The 20,791-nt window shown below is 41.6% G+C and overlaps 1 protein-coding gene across 2 annotated transcripts in view; it reads left to right on the top strand.

Moving 5' to 3' along the window:
- The first annotated feature begins 13,460 nt into the window (after positions 1-13,460).
- The window catches only part of GPCPD1 (glycerophosphocholine phosphodiesterase 1), a 62,690-nt gene continuing 55,359 nt past the window's right edge, over positions 13,461-20,791 (top strand). The window contains exons 1-2 of one of the 2 annotated variants that reach the window (XM_049868803.1): positions 13,461-13,664; positions 20,370-20,446. In XM_049868803.1, coding sequence (XP_049724760.1) covers positions 20,398-20,446 — 49 coding nt within the window. In that variant the 5' untranslated portion in view covers positions 13,461-13,664; positions 20,370-20,397. Of the gene's footprint in view, positions 13,665-20,369; positions 20,447-20,791 lie in introns of those variants that run through there. The other variant, XM_049868804.1, reaches the window with a different exon arrangement.

Below are 20,791 nucleotides of genomic sequence, written 5' to 3'. Positions count from 1 at the left end.
GGGTAGTTTAACCTTTAAAAGTAGGAATAAATGACATTTATTACTGTATTTCTCACTTTTCTTTTGGCTGGTAAGTTTAGTCTCTAGAATCATCACCCATTCCACACTAACTTCGGGAAAACTGCCCATTGGATAGGGTTCTAATGGTTTTACAGTATGCATGGAAAGATAAAGTGACTGAGATGAACAAAAGCAAAGAAGAGAATAAGTGAGTTAATGAAATAGATGTAATGGAAACCATATTCCCCATCTTTCAGGGATTGTTTTCTCTTGCTTCCCTCTGTATATCTGTTCTGCCTGTCTCTTCCTCTTCCCCTTGGCTTGCCCTGTTGACTCATGTTGGACTTGGACTGATTATGTACAACTTCCTGGCCCAAATAGCTGAGGACTTCCTTCTCAGTATCCTAGGTGAAGTTGCCAAGAGAAGCTGATTGGTTTCTCTCTGGTCAGGTGTCTAACCCTAGTCCAACCAAAGGCCAGCCTGCCTTTGCTTCCCAGCCTGGATAACTATGAGTGGGGCAGTCTGACCCACATACCTAATACTGAACGAAAGCTGGCAGGCAGGGACCCACTGGAGAATGGCTAAAGAGTGTGGCCAGGGGCTTAAAGACATCAGGGGAGAATCAGAACTCTTACCTTCAGGACAGTCTTCCATTGGGTTGAAGCTTGACTTTCAGGATGGCAGTATGAACCCCAGCAGGAAGATTCCCCATTTCTTCAGTCACAATAAGAGAGGCCTGATATTTTATTATGGTGGGAGGGGAAAGTTTCCAGGGCCATATACCAACCACTGAAATAATGTTGACAAATATCACCTTATTTTGATAAAATATCTTAGTTTATCTATGCCAGGCATTCTTGAAAGATACGGTTCCATGGGAGAAGAAATACCGTCTGGTTAATGAAATAGCTACTCAAAGGCACAAGTATGCCAAACAAAGTGAGCTATTCATGAAATTATTAATCTGGGCCCTTTGTGGCAGCAGCAGGAAGCATAAAGATTAAAAATATAAAATAAATGAAAAAGTCCACATCAACACCCAAAGGTGTGTTTCCCTAATTAGATTGAAACAGATGAAATGGGGGAAATCTTTTTCTGGGAATTTTTTTTTTTTTTGCTATTTTTGTAACTCTTTAACACTGCAGCTGGGAAAATACGCCTCATGATATGCAAAGCCAAGTCAGGAATCATTCCACCGAAATATGCCACTGAAACCTGAATTTGAGGCAGACCAGGAAGTCCATATCTTTTCATCTAGGAGCATTGGTGTGCTCGTAAAATTTTAACAGCCTGCTCTCCGAGGGAAAAAAAGCCCTAATTTATAGTGTTCATCGGTTTCCATGGTATAAATAAATACTCCCACTATGACTGATTTCAAGTCAGTGATCTGAGGACAGTGACCTTGAAAGTGGGAGAAATGAGACACTAGGACGTGAGCCAGCTCCTGCACATACTGCTGAGGCACCTGTTTCAATAATAATTAAATAATTATAGCAATAAATAATTATTAAATAATAATACATTAATTATACCAATGAATTAATAATAAATATTATTAGCAAATAGTACTTAATGTAGTTGCACTTGACATTGTAGAGAAACTAAACAGTATTGTTTCCTCTCTACCAGGCGTTTCATGTAAGAGCTTCTTCACAGTTGGCACCCATTTTTAATTCTTATGTTTGATGAGGCAGATACTATCTCAGTGTTATAGGCCATAAAACCGAGGGCCTAAGAGAATCATTGTTGTACTTAGGTGCCATTGAGTTGGTTTCCACTCATAGCAACCCTATGCACAGCAGAATGAAATGTTGCTTGGTCCTGTGCCATCCTCACAACAACAGGTACGTTTGAGCCTATTGTGACTCATCCACTGTGTCAATTCATCTCGTTGAAGGTCTTCCTCCTTTGTTTTTGCTGACCCTCTACTTTACCAAGCATAATGTTTGTCTCCAGGGAGTTAGTGGTTTGTATAAAAACAGGCAGCTGGGCTGAAGGTATTTAACTGCAATGGTCTTTGTTTCCTTGTCTGTAAAATGGATTAATGATAGCATCTCAAAAATGGTCGTGAGGATGTAATCAGATAAAAAATAGTGCCTGTAAAATTCTTAGCACACTGCCTGACATACAGCTATTCTCTATTTCACATGCATTTGATCCTCACTGGATTTTTTTTTTTTTTTTTTTTTTGGAGAAAATTAAAAAATACCCATATGTCAAAAAGAAGAAAATGTAAAACTCCCCTAATCGCTAACAACTTTGGTGCAGAGCTCCTGGTTCTGACTTCACATGACTTACGATCGGCAGTTCCAGCATACGAAGTACTTTTTCAGTGTTGAAGCAGTTGAGCAGTTGTTGAATACAGCTCTATTTGGAATGGATCATAATGGAAGCTGAGGTTGCATACCCATGCATGCAAATTAATTTTAAAAATAAATTCATACGGGAATAATAATGTCATTGTCACTCACGTGTGCTGTGCTGTGCTCTCTGGATGGCAGGTCTAAGGGAGGAGACGTAGGGGAGGCCAGATCATTTTATAATCGTGGGTGGAATGCCCAGGGGAACACGTGGTGTCTCTAAGCTATATCCCTTGTGATTGCCAATTGCAACAGGAGAGAAGGGGTGAGAACTAAGTGGAAAAAGCCCACAGCTAGAATAGGAAGAACAAGTATCTTCCAAACCCAGTCCGGTAGTAGATGCCCCCTCGAGTGTTGTGCTGTAAAGGACAGTGGGGCCTCTCCCCTGGGTGGGTACAGCAGGAAGGTTTCGCACTCTGCCTCAGGCAGAGGTGGGAAGCAGTGGTTTGCATGCGCCACCTAAGTGCCAGTTTCAGTTGCTGGCAATTCTCTACCTGATTTGACTGAGGACTTTCAGTGGAAACAGGAAGTGATACATTTGTTTCCAGAATTTCATGTACTTTGTTTCCTTGGTTAACATAATTCCCATATTAGAAGATAGGCTTGTAGTTTCATTTGCTTGCATATGAAAAATCTTGCCTATCCTGTCTTGGGAGCCCTGGTGGCACAGCGGTAAAGTACTCAGCTGCTAACCAGAAAGGTCAGCAGCTCAAATCCACCAGCCACTCCTTGGAAACCTTATGGGGCAGCTCTACTCTATCCTATAGGGTTGCTATGAGTCGGAATCGACTTGATGGCAATGGGTTTGAGTTGTTTATTATTATTATTATTGATTTATGGTCTCTTGTGTGATGAAAATAAACACATTCACATAGAATATTAGAAAAGTTGTGAAAAACACAAAAAAGAAACAATTTCACATATTCTTATTATTTTTTTCTGCATTTCTTCAACCTTTAAAAAAATACCATAATAGGTACATTTAACAACATACTTTTTATTTAAAAAAAAAATAGAATCAAATGATACACTGTACGACTTGTTCTTTTTACAAGACATCTTTCCAAGTGAATACGTAAAGAGAAATCACACTGTTTTTTGTGGCTGTGTAGTGTTTTTCGTGTAAATAAATGAGCATTATTGATGTAACTGTTATCTACTGAGGGATGCTTATGTTGTTTCTAGTTTTAAATTTTGTTAATTTTAGGGGGACAATTTCAAGCTATGGTACAATGAATATTTTGATCCATATATCTTTATGTTCCTGTATTAGTATTTCTGTAAATATATATGCCTAAAAGCACATTTTCTGGGTTGAAAGCTATGCACACTTAAATTTTTTATAGCTATGATCCAATTATTCTCCAAAAAAGTTGTATCAATGAACACCCCCAGTATTAGTGTTCCCGATTGCCCATTTCCTCACACCTTCCCCAAACTGCGTGTTACAAATCCTTCCTTCTGTCATTTAGTAAGGTTCTGTGGTTCTCTCCTCGTTGAGGATTCTTAGGTAGAAACCAGGGGCAAATGGCCACAGAATTAGAGGTACGGTGGAGGTGATTGCTTTGTTGGCTGGTAGGAGTGGTCTTTGGACCTAGGGTCAAAAGATAGCGTCCTGGGATCTGGGCAGGAGAAGACAGATGCTTGCCCTCGGACCTGAAGAACCAAAGAAGAATGCTCAGTGTAAGACTGTGGCAGCAGTAGGATGGCAGAGTAAGACAACAGGCGCATTCATTTGGGCCCAGGGCAGCATCCTTTGTACTGGAAATAGGATAAGGGATTGGAGTACATCTCTAAGGGTGGGTTGGTACACAGCCCTGGGCCAAATTTAAATAATCATGTGAGATGAATGATTTCTGATTGTAAAATCTCTTCAAGCTCTACTAAGGACTAGATGGTCCTTTAACTGGCTGAGTCTAATTACAAAAGAGGGTAGGTTTTAGAAGTCAATCCTTTATTTCCTCAGGCAACAGAATTGATCAAACCCAAGTCTCTAGATTTTGGGACTTTAAAATAGGAATAAGATTCATGACCTCAAGGAGTTTACAACCTAGTGGAAAAGTAATAAAGGGAGAGATTGAAAACTGGACGTGAATACATTCAACAGAGCTCAATCAAGCTATGATGAAAATTCGTCTATGCAAATTTATCCACACAGATATTTGTCAAACCAACAAAGGAGGAACTAAGGAAAAGGGAAAAGGATGTTTGTAAGAAAAAGGAAATGATTCCAAGATGAGCTGCGGACCACCTGATTCCATCTTGGAGTTAACTGTGGTTCAGGTGGGTGGGAGAGTGGCCAATAGAGACAAGTCTTCTAGAACAGAATGTCTTAAGCTTTATGTACACATAAATTATCTAGGAATCTTGGTAAAATGCAGATTCTGATTCAGTAGGTCTGGAGTAGTGCCTGAGATTTAGCATTTCTAATAAGCTCCCAGAGGAGGCCAATGCTGCTAGGCCAAGGACCACACTTTGAGTAGCAAAGCTCTAGGCTGAGGAGGCCTAAGTCTTTTAGCATAATTGGAAGGCATGAAGGTATCTTGGATCAGAGATGAAGACTAAGAAGTAGGGAGAATCAGCTAAAGAATATTAATCTGATTACAGAGAGCCATTGGGATACCAAAAAAAAAAAAAGAAAAGGTGTATTAACTGGGGAAGGAGTGGAATCTAATCCATAGAGGCAGAGTGTGGAGAAAAAATTTCCCACTCACCATTATTATTATTATATTATTATTATCCCAAAACCAGTGCCGTCGAGTCGATTCCGACTCATAGCAACCCTATATTATCACCGCCATCATTTGCATTTAGGCCATGAAAGTGGAGAATGACTTGAACTAAGAAAAGGGATACCAGATACCAGTTGCCATTAGGTCAATTCTAAGTCATGGTGACCCCATATATGTCATAGTACTGTGCTCCATAGAGTTTTCAATAGCTGAGTTTTTCGAAGTAGATTGCCAGGCCTTTCTTCCAAGGTACCTCTGGTGGACTCGAATCTCCAACTTTTCTGTTAGCAGTTGAGCGTGTTAACTACTGGTACCACCCAGGGACTCTGGCAAAGGTGTAGCGTTCTGAAACTATACGTTTATAATGCAGTTTACGATAGCAACTGAGCATAATGAACACAGAAAATACACCAATATATTTAGAAAGAGAGATGAAAGGAGAGGCAATCACGAGGCTACTTGGTTTGGCTGAGCCTGGCATACTGCAGAATCAGCACTGTTGTGAAAGCACAAAGAAATGTCTGGCTGTTACAGGATTCTTAGGTCTCTGAAATCCTTAAAATTTCCAAGATGAGTTCTGATCTTCTACAGAAAGTATTTTGGCTGTTTGCCTTAAACAATGGGTCTCCACTTGGACACAATCCCACAATTTGAATCACGAATTGGCGTTGACTTGACGGTGGTTTCTCTGAAATGCAATCTGGGGCCTAAGGACAGAATCACTGACTGTAACAGCAAGTTTTCATCAGACTGTGATGCTGTTTTCATACAGCATCTTTCTCTAATAATCTCCATCCCTGTATCTTCTCTCCCCAAACCCAGCAAAATATGTCTCTAAAACCAACTAATAGCTGGTTCTTTCTATAGTAGGCTGGGTAATAAAATCATCTGGGAGATAGTTTCCATCTCTGATGGGTTTTGGTTGTCTAACCACACTGTCGTTTAGTTCTCTCACCGTGAATCATAGGTCTGATGTTTGTATTAAATACTTGAAAAGCACTTATTCTGATTTCAAGAAAGCAAGCTTAGTAATTAGTTAAATTGGGAGGGGCAAAATGGCCTTAGAATTCTAACTGCCATCACTTTCATAGTCCCTAAGGGTTTTTTTTTTCCTTTAGGAAAATATTTTAATTATTTTATTTTTGCTATTTTAACAGTTTTATATACAGTCACATGAGTTGATTGTACGGTAATACATTCCAAATGGTTTGGACGGTTCCCATCCTCTCTCCATGCCCTTTGCATTTGCTCTTTTAGCAGGAAAATATGGTAAGGAACATGGCTATGACACCCACCTTTTTATGAAAAGAAGATGGATAGGTAGATAGAGAGATACGCAGACAAATACTGTGGAGTTGACACCTCCAACTCATGGTGACCTTATGTACAACAGAACTGTTAAAAAAAAATCAGAGCTCAAAGAAATGGAAACATAAAGTTTTTTCCGAGCAGTCATTCTATGCATATTAAGGAGACCATTCTGATTGCCAAAAAAAGCAAATGGCTTGAATTATGCTAGTTATAACGAACTATGTAACTATGTGACTACAATGAGAAGAATAGAAGACCAACCATTGGCTAATCTGATTGATTGATTGAGTCCCACACTCCTCCTTTTACTGAAATCAACTGATATCATGTCACAAGGTGATCTCTGGCCCTCTACCTACCTGCAGCCTTGATACCTGTTGAAATTAAAAAAGTAAACCTGACTTCAAACGAGAAAGAAAAGATTAGCAACTTCGGGCAGAAAAAAAAAAAAAAAAAAAGCCACTGGTGGGATTAATTTTGGGTCTGGAAGTTTTTTACAGTTAATATTTCGTTTTGTGGATAAGAAAAGCCTTAAAATCAAAGTAAGACATCTGTTATTAATTTCCCTCTTTGACATCACAAACCGTCAACTGTCCTGCATCTTCTTCATAATCACCCGTATGTTTGAACCCACCGTTGCAGCCACTGTGCCAATCCATCTCTCAAGCCCCTCTCTCCCTTGCTGGCCTTCTACTTTACCAAACACAGTATCCTCCAATGATTGATCCCTTTTGACCAAAGCGAGAGAGCCAATGTTCTGTTGTGATCCATAAGGTTTTCATTGGATGATTTTGGAAGTAGGTCATCAGCCCTTTCCTCCTAGTCTGTCTTAGTTTGGAAGCTCTGCTGAAATCTGTCCACCATGGGTGACTCTGCTGTATTTGAAATACTGGTAGCATAGCTTCTAGCATCATAGCAACACGTAACACACCACAGTACAACAAACTGACAGATGGGTGGGGTTCCCTTTAACGCAGCAAAACTAGGATGATCAGGAGTTGGCTGTCCTGGAATTCAAACTCAGCCTTATCTGGGCCAGGCAGGAAACAGGAAACGTACAACTCGGACGGTGGTGGGGGGTGGGGTGGGGTGAGTAACAGGGAGTGTTGGGGGCCTGTGTTGGGATAAGGTGTGCATGTGTGCATTCAAAATTAAAAAAAAAAAAAATCAGTGCATGGGCCATATGTCCATGGCTGTGGGTCAGTTATGTCATCTTACTAAATGTCAGAGCAGTACTCCTGCAGGGCAAGGTGGTGCAGGTAGGAGGGGGAGGCCACAGCAGTGGAGTCCACAGCAGCTGAACCTCTGCTTCTCCAAGAGGTCCACACAGTGCTGTCTTCCTATTGATGACCAAAATATTGACATCTAGAATGGACAAACCTACTTAATACTTTTCCCTCAAAATTTCACTTCTCTATATAAAAACCTTTATGCCTGCCATGTGCCAGGCTCTCTGTTGGGATATGAATATCAATAAGACATCGCCCTTGCTCTTGAGGACTTGATTATAATAGGGCAAAAGAGAGCTAAACAGATAAAAGCAACTAAATGTTAGCTTTCCCTGCATGCTGGGTGAGCGGCTGAAGAAAACTCTATTTGTTTTAGAGGCAAAACCACACAGGTATAGTTATGAGCCAGCAAGTCAGGAGTAGAACAGAGAGCAGAATCACGGTTTCTAATCTCCCCATCTAAATCACTCACATAATAAGTGTGCCACGAATGCAAAGAACCCTGCCTTCCTGCTTCCAATCGTAGCTTGCGGCTAGCTGCCAGCCTGGGTTTAGCTGCTGGGTTTCTTTGCCGGGTACGTGGCAGCAGTGCTATGGGAGTTTTTTTTTGTTCAGAGTTAAGGATCTGCTTGGAAAACAGCAGCTCATTCTGTGGGTAATTACCAACATTTTCACTAAGAGGATTGCCAGTCAGTTGCTGAGTAGTTTGAGCGGGAAAGGGAATTTCCTTTGGGAATTCATTTTAATTCAGAAAGCACAAGACTGGGCAGCATTTGGAAAGATGTGATAATATGAATAATACAGTAAAACCTGTGAAAGCCAGAATCTGTGTAAGGCAGAGAAGGAAAACAAAAATATTTTCCACTAAAATGAGCGATAGAAAAGTGGAAAACTGCACCCTGTCAAAGGCAGAATGATTGCGAGACCCGAAAAAACAAGGCGGTCTCATTGAGTTCCAGCTCTCCCTGGACATTTTGATTCTATGACACAGTCAAGAGCTTGGAAAAATGATACACTGAAAAAGCCAAAGCCAAATTGAAATTTGGTTTTAAAGGCTCACATTTGAAGAACCCAAATTGTTTTGGAAATCAGCGTTTTCCTTGGTTTCTCCATACAGTATTGACCTTTATATGAAAGAACAATCATTAGCAAAGATTAAACCATGACAACTTTGTGGAAGCTACACATTGTACATCCACGAAGGATAAGCAGTACCACTGAGCTCTGGTGGCACAGTGGTTAAGCATTCGGCTGCTGACCAAAAGGTTGGTGGTTTGAGCCCACCAGCTGATCTTCGGGAGAAAGATGTAGCAGTCTTCTTCAGTACGGATTATAGCCTTGGAAACCCTATAGGACACTTCTATTCTGCCTTATGGGGTGGTTATGAGTCGCAATCGACTCGACAGCAATGGGTTTATTTGTTTTTTTTAACTGTCATTTGGAAAACCATCTGTGTACTTATGCAGAGGGAATGAAAGTCATGGGTAGTATCTTTGAGAAGAAGAGAAATCAATGAGGTGAATAAATATACCGTGTTGGTTAAGATTGTGTGTCAACTTGGCTGGGCCATGATTCTCAGTGTTTTGGCAGTCGTATAACGTGATCACTTCCCTGCTGAGATTTGATATGTGATCACCCCCATGATGGGATCTGCTGTGAGTAGCTAGTCAGTTGAAAGGGAGTTTCCTCAGGCATGTGGCCTGCATCTGAATACAAGCGGACGTTCTAGCAAGGCTTGGGGGCTTTTGCTCATTCTGGATCATGCAGATCCTGTTCCTGTTCCTCTGATCACCAGTTCTTATGACTTGAGCTAGCAGCTTCCTTGCAGTCTTGCCTGCCCATCTTGGGATTCATTTTATCTTCACAGCCTGTGAACAAGACCCCTGCTCTCCAACCTACCAATCTTGAGTTCTCCAGCCCCTGCGGCTCCATGAATCAGTGGAAGCCTGATCCATGGACTTGGAACCTTCCAGCCTCTACAACCATGTGAGCCATTTCCTTGATATAAATCTCTCTCTATACATATATTTATATGCTTTATTGGTTTTGATTCTCTAGAGAACCCAGCCTAAGACACATATCAAATTGTTAGTTTTGAGTCTTAAAAAAATTCAGACAGTAGGGTCATTATGGAATATCTGAGAATAATCACAATATCTGCATGGATTGGTCACAAAATAAGTAGAAAAGATCAGTCTTGTATGCAATGCAAGACATAATAAATATTTCTGGGAGAAGAATGAGCACAAAACAAAGATAATAACAACTAAAACTGCCAAGGTAAAATGTGCTATTAACTAAAAAATGGTGGAAGAGTCACTTCTTTGTGGCAAAATGTAGATTTGCAAAATAATGCCACAAAAGGAAACTCACAATGGTAGAAGGTACATTTGGTTACCAAAAATTGATATCCACATAAAGCAATTCTTTATGGTAAAATGCATATGAAAAAATCAATTCTAATTGAAAATTTCAGTGAAATAAAAATGAAACAAATTAGCAACAGCTTAAATATACTTTCTAGAAAAATTGATTAAGAAATTAAATTGGTGCAATGGAGTTTTTCCAAGAAAATAAAATCTTGAATAAAATTCATCAATATATTTTATTTTTATAGTTTATTTTATTTACACTTTTTGTACACTTTTGCTTGAAAACTGCTGGATAGTATTTTAGATGATACCATGTTCACCCTGTTCTGATTGGAAAATTGAAGTTAAATATAGACAATACATTCCTTCCTCCTGCCACTTGTGAAATATTGGAACTTTTCAAAAGAATGGTCAATGAGGTTAATTTACATCTCACCTCAGCAGAACATCTACCAATTCAACAATTTCTGCATGTATAATTCAGTGACATTGATTACATTCTTTGAGTTGTGCAACCATTCACACCCTTCGTTTGAGTTTTTCCTCCCCCATTAACATAAACCCCTAAGATTCCTAATTTTCTGAGCTGCTGTTCTCAATTTGATCCCATACAGACAGATCTTTAAAGAACACAATACTTGGCAGCAAAAATTTGACCACAGATTTATATTAAAAATGTCGCAGATAGAGAAGGGTAAGATTCGAGTTCATGTCTGGCCAGAGTAGAACTGCCCCAGGGGGTTTGCAAGGAGTGGCTGGTGGATTCAAACTGCCAGCCTTTTGGTTAGCACCCAAATGTTAAACCATCATACCTCTAGGGCTCCTTATTATTATTGCCACTTCTAAAAACTGTATAAAATTTGATCTGATTTCGGACAAGTAACATATTTTATTATTTAATTAAATAAGATAATGAATGTTAAATTTCCCTTCTGGAAACAATGAGCTGAGATGTAAATTAATCTTATTACCCATTCTTTTGAAAAGTTAACAATATTCCACAGAAGTGGCAGGAGGAAGGAATGTATTGTCTATATTTAACTTCAATTTCCCAATCAGAACAGGGCAAACATGGTATCATCTAAAATATTATCTAGGAGCTTTCAAGCAAAAGTATACAAGATGGGATCATCTCCAGTGGTCCCTCTTTCCCCTGTGTGGGTCCAGGGTTTCTCTGCTCTCATAATGTTTCCAATCATCTAATGCTACTGGCAGGAGCCCTGGTAGTACAGTGGTTAAAGAGCTTGGCTGCTGACCAGGAGGTCGGCAGTTCAAATCCACCAAGGTTTCCTCCTTGGAAACCCTACGGGGCAGTTCTACTCTGTCCAACAGGGTCTCTATGAATCAGAATCAACTCAACAGCAATGAGTTAATGCTACTGGCAGGGTGATCACTGATAGTTCAGCGGTAGCATTCTCACCTTCCGTGTAAGAGACCCTGTTCAATTCCCAATCAATGCATGCACCTTAAGCGTAGCCACTACTCCTGTCAGCGGAGGCTTTCGTGTTGCTGTGATGCTGCACAGGTTTTTGCAGAGCTTCCACACTAAACAGACAAGGAAGGAATGGCCTGGGGATCTACTTCTGAAAATCAGTCAGTGAAAACCCTATGGATCACAACAATTTGATGCCATTGTGCACGGGGTTGCTATGAGTTAGGGGATGGAACAGGTGACAGCAACAATGCTACTGGCTAGTTTCATATCTTCTAGAAATTCCCCAGTTTCTAGCCCATTGGTGGCACTTTTTGAATACGTATAATTATTCTGTCATTTCCATATGTTTTAGGGAAGGAGGACCATAGATTAGGTCCATTTACTTGAATTATAAACGCTAGGCAAATCATTGCTCGAATAAGTGGTGGTTACAGGACAATAAAGATCTATTATAAGCATTTAAAGGAAGCAAACTATTATGGTAGAAATTCTTCACCGAAGTATGACTACCAGCAGAGGAATGAAATCAACAACAGCAGATTTAACAGATAATGGTGGATACTTACAAGGAAATCTAAATTCTTTAAGGAATTTGGGGTTAAAATGAGTGCCATCAATAAAACCATTGCATCCTGTGCCTACAACAGAACAGACGATTAACTATTTATTAATTGCGTGGATGGCATTGTCAGGGATGCCCTAGAATGTATACCAAGCTCAGATATCAAATGTGAACAACCCGATTTATAAGACTAGAAGCTGTCTAAAGCTAGAGCCCATCTAATCCTGTTCAATAGGCCAATTTGAACCCATTTGCAACGAGAGCAATTATTCTAAGGGTACTTCAGCACCCTGAGGGTTTTTTTTTTTTTTTAACAAATTTTCATCATTTCATCTGCCTTAGATGAAGCTTTTGATAACATAATTTTATTAGAAGTCAACCAGAAATACCTGGTGCTGGGAAGGTAACAATTAAGTCAGGTAAGTAGTAAATGTTAAGTTTCTCAGGTCCATGAAAGAACAATCTGCATTTTGGGGAGGCAGAGATAGGACCCACTTTTCAGAAAATAAAGAAGGGACTTTAACTTCTGCAGAAGAGTCTTTTTCCTCTAATCCTATTCCTTCAAACTTAAAGTGGCATACATATCACCTGGGGATCTTGTTAAATGCATTTTGATTGGGCAGGTCTAGGATGGGCTGAGATTCTGCATTTTCAGCTAGCTCCCAGGGGAAGCCGCTGGCCTGCAGACCATACTTTGAGTGGCAAAGCTTATAACCTCTCCACCGTCTTCGGTCACCCAATTCTGGTTTTAAACTTTAAAGACTGGTCTAAGGGTGCTTGCTAGTTTTGTAACGGAAGAATGTTTCCTAAAATTTCCGCTGCCCCCAAACCAAGCCCGTTGCGTCGAGTCGGTTCCGACTCATAATGACTCTATAGGACAGAGCAGACTACCCCATAATTTCCAAGGAGCGGCGAGTGAATTCCAACCGCTGACCTTTTGGTTAGTAGCCAAACCCTTAACCAGTGTGCCACCAAAACCAAACCAACCCGTTGTCGTGGAGTCGATGCAAACTCATAGCGACCCTATGGGACAGAGTAGACCTGCCGTATAGTGGTGGATTCGAACTGCTAACCTTTTGGTTAGCAGCCAAACTCAACCACTGCGCCACCAGGGCTCCAAAATTTCCCAAAGTCCTGCTCATTTCCCTGGTTTTCAAGCGTGAAAAACGGCAATTTAGGATCGCAGCTCCCGCCTCCACACGTGGCTGTCCCTCAGGCGACTGTGGAGACCAAGGTCTGCTTCTACGACCCCGGCCAGGCGTCCTCCGCGCGGGCGCCGCTGACAGCTCCAGCCGGCTCCTCCAGACAGCCGGAGGCAGGATGCTGCGGACGCCCCGCCGCGCCGCCGGCCTTTCCAGGAACGCGCGGGCCCGCCCTCCCCACTCGCGGCCGCCGATTGGCCGGCACCGCGCCGGGCGTGACGTCGGCCCCGCCCCTCCCGCCCGTCGGCCCCGCCCCGCCGGGTGGCCTGGCGGTTTGGTCTGGAGCAGCTGAAACCGGTTTTGAGCGGAGCCGCTTCCTGTCGCTCGGCGCCGCCGCGGGCCGCCTGGGGGAGCGCTGGCGAGGCGGGACGGCGGGCGCCGGTACCTCGGCCCCTCGGCCCGCAGCCCTCGCTGTCGGGCACTGCGGCGGCGCGGAGGCGCGGACCCGCGGAGCCGGCAGGTGAGCGGCGGGAGGGCGGGCTGCGGCTCACGTGGCGACCGGCTGTCAGGGCGGCCCGGGCGTGCGGGCGGGCGCAGCGGGCGGGCGCAGCGGGCGGACGCAGCGGGCGTGCGGGCGGGCGCAGCGGGCGGGCGTGCGGGCGGGCGCAGCGGGCGCTGGGGGCGAGCGGCGGCGGGTCAGCTGCCCGGCAGGGGCCGCCCGCGGGGACACCGCGGCCTAGACGTTCGCCCGGCAGCCGCTGGGGAGCACGTCTTCGGCTCATTGTTTGCCGCCAGGGCTCCGCGGCACCGCCTGGCGCGCGGTTATCTGTAAACAGGGGAAATACTTTAGGCAGATAGGCATGGAGGACGGGACCACCACGGGCATATCAGGAGCAAGAAGCACAGAAACCAAGAAGGCAGGGAGACCCCTCCGGGTGCCCCGTCCCCAGAGCATTGCGCTCGCCCAGTTCCTCTACCCCGAGTTATCCCTGAGGAAGTCACAGCGCTTTGACAGCTGCTGGTTTTCTGACATTGCCTAAGCGCGTCGTCTAGAACATGCTTGTGTAACTAAGTTACTGCAAGAAACCTAAGTGCTCACTGTTTTAGGGAAAGGTTCCGGTGCCCTCGATACAATTCTCAGACAGCTGCCCCCTTCTCTCCGAAGTCCTACTTTTTCTGAAGCTCTTCACAGTGCTCTGAGGACCTCTGGGACAAAGACTCGGAGGCGACATCAGTCCCTTCCTTTTACCCCGTTGCCCAGCTCTAAAGGAAGCCAACCCCAGTCGTGAATTGTGGAATTCATTGACCTTGAAGCAGGCTTTAAGTCTGATGGAGCAGCAGCATAGAGGAACTGAGAGAACCTAGCAGGCTAATCGGACTTGAGGATGTTTTGTTCAAACTCTTCTCTCTCCCAACTCCCAGTTTTCTGCCCAGCTTCTGCCCACTCTTCTATCCTTTCATGTTTCTCCATCTTGCAACATGTGTGACAATTTTGAGTGTGCCAAGAAGTAAATACAAGCTAGCAGCCTTGTTTCCACCTCGTCACATTCCTGATACAAATCACACAAAATGAAGCCAACTGAGGTGAAATTACATGTAGTTGAATTGGTTCTTGACTTAAATAATGAGAACCAATATTCTAGACAAAATTTGAATCAGCAGAGGTTGGATTCAGGGTAATAATGACCACAAAGAAATCTCACGGCGGCAGAGGACAGTGAAATTTTATATGTACAAAATGTAGGTTGATGAATCAGATCTTTGTGTATAACTTAAAGAAAAAAACTGATCCCTGTGAACATAATAGCAAACTAAAAATGGGATGGAAAACATTTGGAAACAGTCTTGCTGCGTTGTGTAGAAAGTTGATGAAAGAATTAAGTTGGCGTAGCGAAATCTACTGTAGAAAGGCTGTCTCACTAAAAAATGCATTGATGTTTGCTTACAATTTGGTGAAAATATACCAGAACTGTTTATTGCTAGTCACCCTGTTGTTGATTCGGTCTCATGGCGACCCCATTGGTGCAGAGTCGTTTTCAAGGCTCTGACCTTTCAGAAGCAGATGGCCAGGCTTGTCTTCTGTGGTGCCTCTGAGTGGGTTCTAACCACCAGCCTTTTGGCTAGTGTGTGCCACCTAGGGTCCTGGGGTCAGAATAATGGGGCCATAATTAACCTTTACCAAGATGAGAAGAAAATCAACTCTGGGAAATGTAGGCATCTCATATATTCCTTTTTGATAGTTGGCTGTGAGGATCAAATCTCTGGGGCTCTAGGAAATACTAAGGAGAATTGGAAACAGCTTTTTTCTTTGAAAAATTTTGAAGGAAAACTGAGAGCTGTTTTCTTTGGTCAAAAAAAAAAATTGCTTTAGCTAAAAATATCTACTGACTTCAATTGAGCTCTTTACTAAATGTTCCTGTACCCTTGGTTTGCTTAAATCTCCCTTTCTTCCCCCAACCAGTAAGGCCATGCACTGGCAAAGTTTTTTGTTTTTTGACAAAAATAATAGAGTGAAAATTATTTTGCTAGGTAGTATAAACTGTGAAGTATTTTTTAATGTAAATTATAATGTCATTTTTTGGTAGTTGCTTGAGTCTCTTTAAAATAGTGTTAAATGATACTCAGTCTCCAGTGAGAATGCTGCTTAATCTTTATCTTCAAGAAGCACAAAATGGAGGTTACATAAAATAAAACCAAAAACCTCTCTCAAGAAGTGTAGTCTATACTTGAGGTAATAGGTGAGTTGTTTAAATTATGTGTGCAGTCAGCTTGGGCACGTAAATATTCTTATTTTACGTATATCTGGAAGACCTCCCCACTCCAGGTTGTCATGCTTTTTGCTCGTTTGGCAGAGGGGAAAATGTAGGGGTTGTGTAAATTTTGTGTCACAAAACAGAGTAGGATTTTACTTTGTCACTACTGTTTTGGTGGTAGCTTGGTGCCAAAATCGTATGCTTCAATCCTGCACCAGAATTTTGGCCTCGGTCCATGATCCAGTAAACTGCCATGAGAACAGCACCCCTCCCCCAGACTTATATTTGGAATGGTATTAAGTTTTGGGGGCTGAAAATTAAACCAGATTATTTGGGTTTTGGCAGTCCAAGTGGAAGATGATGCCTTGTTGAATTTTGGGGATATGTTTTGGGGTGTTTTTGTGTTTGCCTATACAGCTTTGCATAGTATGTTTACTGCAGCTTTTTACAGCCAAGTGACTGCAGCCACTTTGATAAACAACCTTAAGAATGAAAGGCTCAGTTTTAGTTGATTTCGTTGCAATTAGATTAAGTTTAGGTAAGTTTCCCATTTGTCTTAATGCAGTAGAAATCTAGAGACAATTTTGTACCGGCTGATGATTTTAGTACATAGGAATAATTACGCCTGATTTCCCTAAAAATCGATTAAAATAGTTATTTTAAATTGATCAACAAATAGTTGAGTACCAACTACGTAATTCTGTGGGTGAGGTAGTTGAGAACTACAGCAGTAGATCCTGGGTTAAAGTACAGGTTATAGGTTGAGACTGGTTATTTAGCAGTTTTGCTGGATAATGGTGCTTTTTGCTGTCTTGTAAAATTAACTCAGCAACTTCAAAGTCAAGCTTTTTTTTTTGCTAGCCTTAAGATTTTTTTCTTGATGTGATGTAGATATTTGAAATTAAATGGAAGATTGCAGTGCTTCTGTGAACCATTTTGTCTATTAGAAAAGGAAACATTTGTACTCTTGTTCTCAAATTATCAGACGCCATGTTAAAAGAGAACTACTAAGATATTCAGATAACTATAGGTCAGTGAAGGGAGTAGCAGGCTAGAGCTATTTTTGGATTTAGATAAGAGCACTGGGGGTACGTACCGTGGTTAAGAACTCAGCTGCTAACCAAAAGGTCAGCAGTTCAAATCTACCAGCTGCTCCTTGGAATTCTATGGGGCAGTTCTACTCTGTCCCGTAAAGTCACTGTGACTCAGAATCGACTTGACGGCAGCGGGTTTTTTGGTTTGCACTGCTGGATGTGCTAGATGTATGTGCTTTAAATGTTACTGCTAGGTGCGGTCAAGTCAGTTCTGACTCTAGGTGACCCTGTGTACAACAGATTGCAACACTGCCCAATTCTGCACCATCCTCACAATCATCATATTTGAGCCCAATGCAATACGTTGTTTGATTTCTTGGCTGCTGCTTCCATGGCTGTTGATTGTGGATCCAAGTAAAATGAAATCCTTGACAACTTCAATCTTTTCTCCATTTATCATGATTTTGCTTGTTGATCCCGTTGTGAGGATTTTTGTTTTCTTTATGTTGAGGTGTAATCCATACTGAAGGCTGTGGTCTTTGATCTTCATCAGTAAGTGCTTCAAGTCCTCTTCACTTTCAGCAAGCAAGATTTTGTCATCTGCAGATTGTTAGTCTCCTTCCAATGCTGATGCCTTGCTCTTCTTCGCATAGTCCAGCTTCTCAGATTATTTGCTCAGCATATAGATTGAATAGATATGGTGAAAGGATAGAATCCTGATGCACACATTTCCTGATTTTAAGCCATGCAGTATCACCTTGTTCTGCTCCAGTGACTGCCTCTTGGTCCATGTACAGGTTCCTCATGAGCACAATTAAGTGTTCTGGAATTCCCATTCTTCACAATGTTATCCACAATTTGTTATGATTCACACAGTCCTGTGCCTTTGCATAGTCAGTAAAACACAGGTAAACATCTTTTCTGGCATTCTTTGCCTTCACTCAAAATCCATCTGACATCAACAGTGATATCCCTTGTTCTGAATCCTCTTCTGAATTCGGCTTGACTTTGTGGCAGTTCCCTGTCCACGTACTGTTGCAATCATTTTTGAATTGTCTTCAGCAAAATTTTGCTTGCATATGATATTAATGCTATTGTTCAGTGGTTTCCACATTCTGTTGGACCACCTTTCTTTGGAATGGGCACAAAGATGGATCTCTTCCAGTCAGTTGGCCATAGACAGTGTCTTTTACAGCATTGCACCCATTTGTTGAAACCTCTCCGTTGGCATTCCATCAGTTCCTGGAGCCTTGTTTTTCACCAGTGTCCTCAGTGTAGCTTGGACTTCTTCCTTCAGCACCATTGGTTCTTGATCACATGTTACCTCCTGAAATGGTTGAACGTCTGCCAATTCTAGATCGTGATTACTCTTAGACACAGAAAGTAGATTAAAGTGTCTTGGAAATTAGTTTGATCGAGGACTGGATTCTCTCCAGCACATGGTCTTGGGTTTTCTAACTGAAATGGTACAAGTAAACATGAAACTGTGTTAAGGGATGGCCTTGTTTAATGTATATTTAACATTTACATTTTATTGATGTAAATGTGTTGATGCATAATTTATAGCTAATGTTGCACTCGGACCCAGTGGCTGGCACTGTGCCAAGTTACATTTCTCTTGATCCTCACAGCAGTTCCCTCCGTCCCCTTGGGGGTCGCTATCGTAGATCAAAGTGGCTCAGCCTCACCACTATTGACAGTTAGAGCTGAATTATTATTTGTGGAGGGCTTCCTGTGCATCGTAGGGTGTTATGCAGCATCCCTGGCCTCTACCCACTAGATGCCAGTAGCATTACCCCCAGGTGTGACAACCAAAAATGTCTCCAGACTTACCAGTCATCCCCTGATGGGGGGAGGTTGGGAGTTGCCTCCAGTTGAGAACCACTGCTGTTGGTTGATCTGTCTCCCTTGGCTAGGACTTGTGGTTAACTGTGAGTAGCAGTGTTCATTAAAGGGCCATCGGAGAGTTCTGCATGTGTTAGGGGGAGGAGGAGAGGGAGCAAAGGGAAAATAAAATGATTTGCTTTTTTTAGGATTCTTTATAAAGTAATGTACAAATGTAAATAAACAAAATTTAAACTGGGGGAATTTATGGAAATGATGTAGAGTCAAGACATGATTGGAATTCTTTTAGGAACACTGGTGGATTGGGGTGGGAAAATTTGGGGGGGAATTGGAGAAGTTATGGATGGCACAGACAGTTAAGCTCTCAACTACTAACCTCTGGAATCCACCCAGAGGCCCCTCAGAAGACAACGCTGGCAGTCTGTTTCTGAAAGGTCACAGCCTAGAAGACCCTATGGAGTAGTAGTTCTACTCTGCAACACAAGGAGTCACCAGGAGTTAACAACAAGTGGTTTGATTTTGGTGTGGAGATGTTATATAGAATATGATGTGCCCTTCTGTGGAGTATGTGTTCTTTGTCTATGTAAATTATATAATCCTCTTGAGAATTGGTATCGTATTTGTTTTATCCATTTCCTGTCTTCCTTAGGTACTTAAATTAGGTGTTGGCAAATAGATTCCTTTGACTGGGAAAGACAAGAATTGAACATTTAGCTAGAGAGAAAATGGGGATGAGTGGTAAAGGATCTCAAAGACTTAGGGGTTTAGACTTCTGTAAGTAAATCAAAGTGATTCCAAGCCAGAGACATGAGGAAGAATATTCTAATTGACATAAAATGTATTACTGGGAAGAGAGAGAGAAGCCAAAATATAGGTAGGAGACTTTTGGTTTTGAATGCAGTTGATAACTTCAGAAAGAAAAATATGGGCATACAATCAATTAGATAGAATCAAAAGAGCTTGGTAATAGACAGTAGAGTCAAGATTCTAGACTTGAGATTGTAGAACTGGAGTAATGGTGGTCCTACGGCTAAAAAAAGAGAAAGTCTGAAAAGAGTGATTTGTGTGGAGAAGAGAACTTTAACATTGTATCTTAGAAGCAGATTCTCAAACTTGTTGCAAAACATGGCTAGTTTGTTTCAGTGGGCAGTACTTAAGTTCTTAGTTGTTTCAACTGATATCTTGTTATTAAAGTAGAAATTCTTTCTTGAGTTAAGCTTTTTCCTAACTATAGTTTTTCTTTCCTTCATGACATGAGCCTAGTTGGGAAGGTTGAATTTGGAATAGCTGCTTATCAGAAGAGAAAGTATGTGATTAGAGAACCTTGACTCCTTAAAAATAAAAAGTATGGACTTTTTTTGTTTTGTGGTATTTCTGGTTTACACATTTTTACAGAAGTAGGTTGGTAACATTACATCCTAAAACTTGCTGGGTACTTCTCAAGTAATGCAGTCAGTTTATATATAAGGACTCTGGAATTAATATTTTTCTCATAGTTGAGATTCATTTTCTTTTTAGCTTGTTTCTTGATGATAAATGTTTAGAGCTCATAATTTCATATACTGTAAATGACAATTTTTTTTTTCTTCCTAGCACGACATCCAAAAACAAAACCATCAGAATGACACCTTCTCAGGTTACCTTTGAAATAAGAGGAACTCTTTTTCCAGGTACTGTAAAATTTTACTTTAAAAAAATTAGCATTTTTGTTATCCAGATTATCTTAAATATACAGTTGTTACTAGAGACAAAAGTGGGCCTAAATTTTATGGGACAATATCTTTAGGCCTTACCTGAATGTCAGAAATGTGCTCAGAGCATGGTAAACTCAAGGAAAAACAAACAAAAATCTTCCCAAATAGCCTCTTAATTCTCGTATTTTCCAAGAGAGCTATGAGTTTGTTTAAATTTGGATAGGACAAGATGGTTGGCTATGATTTTTAAGTACAGGAAAATGAGGGAACTTTTGCTAGTGCAAGAAGCTGGTGAATTTTTTGGCTAATATGACTTGGCTG

This window comes from Elephas maximus, chromosome 25 (assembly GCF_024166365.1).
Source record: "Elephas maximus indicus isolate mEleMax1 chromosome 25, mEleMax1 primary haplotype, whole genome shotgun sequence".
NCBI classification, from domain to species: domain Eukaryota; kingdom Metazoa; phylum Chordata; class Mammalia; order Proboscidea; family Elephantidae; genus Elephas; species Elephas maximus.
Note: the sequence above shows the minus strand (reverse complement) of the source record. Positions and strands in the feature narration are given on the sequence as shown.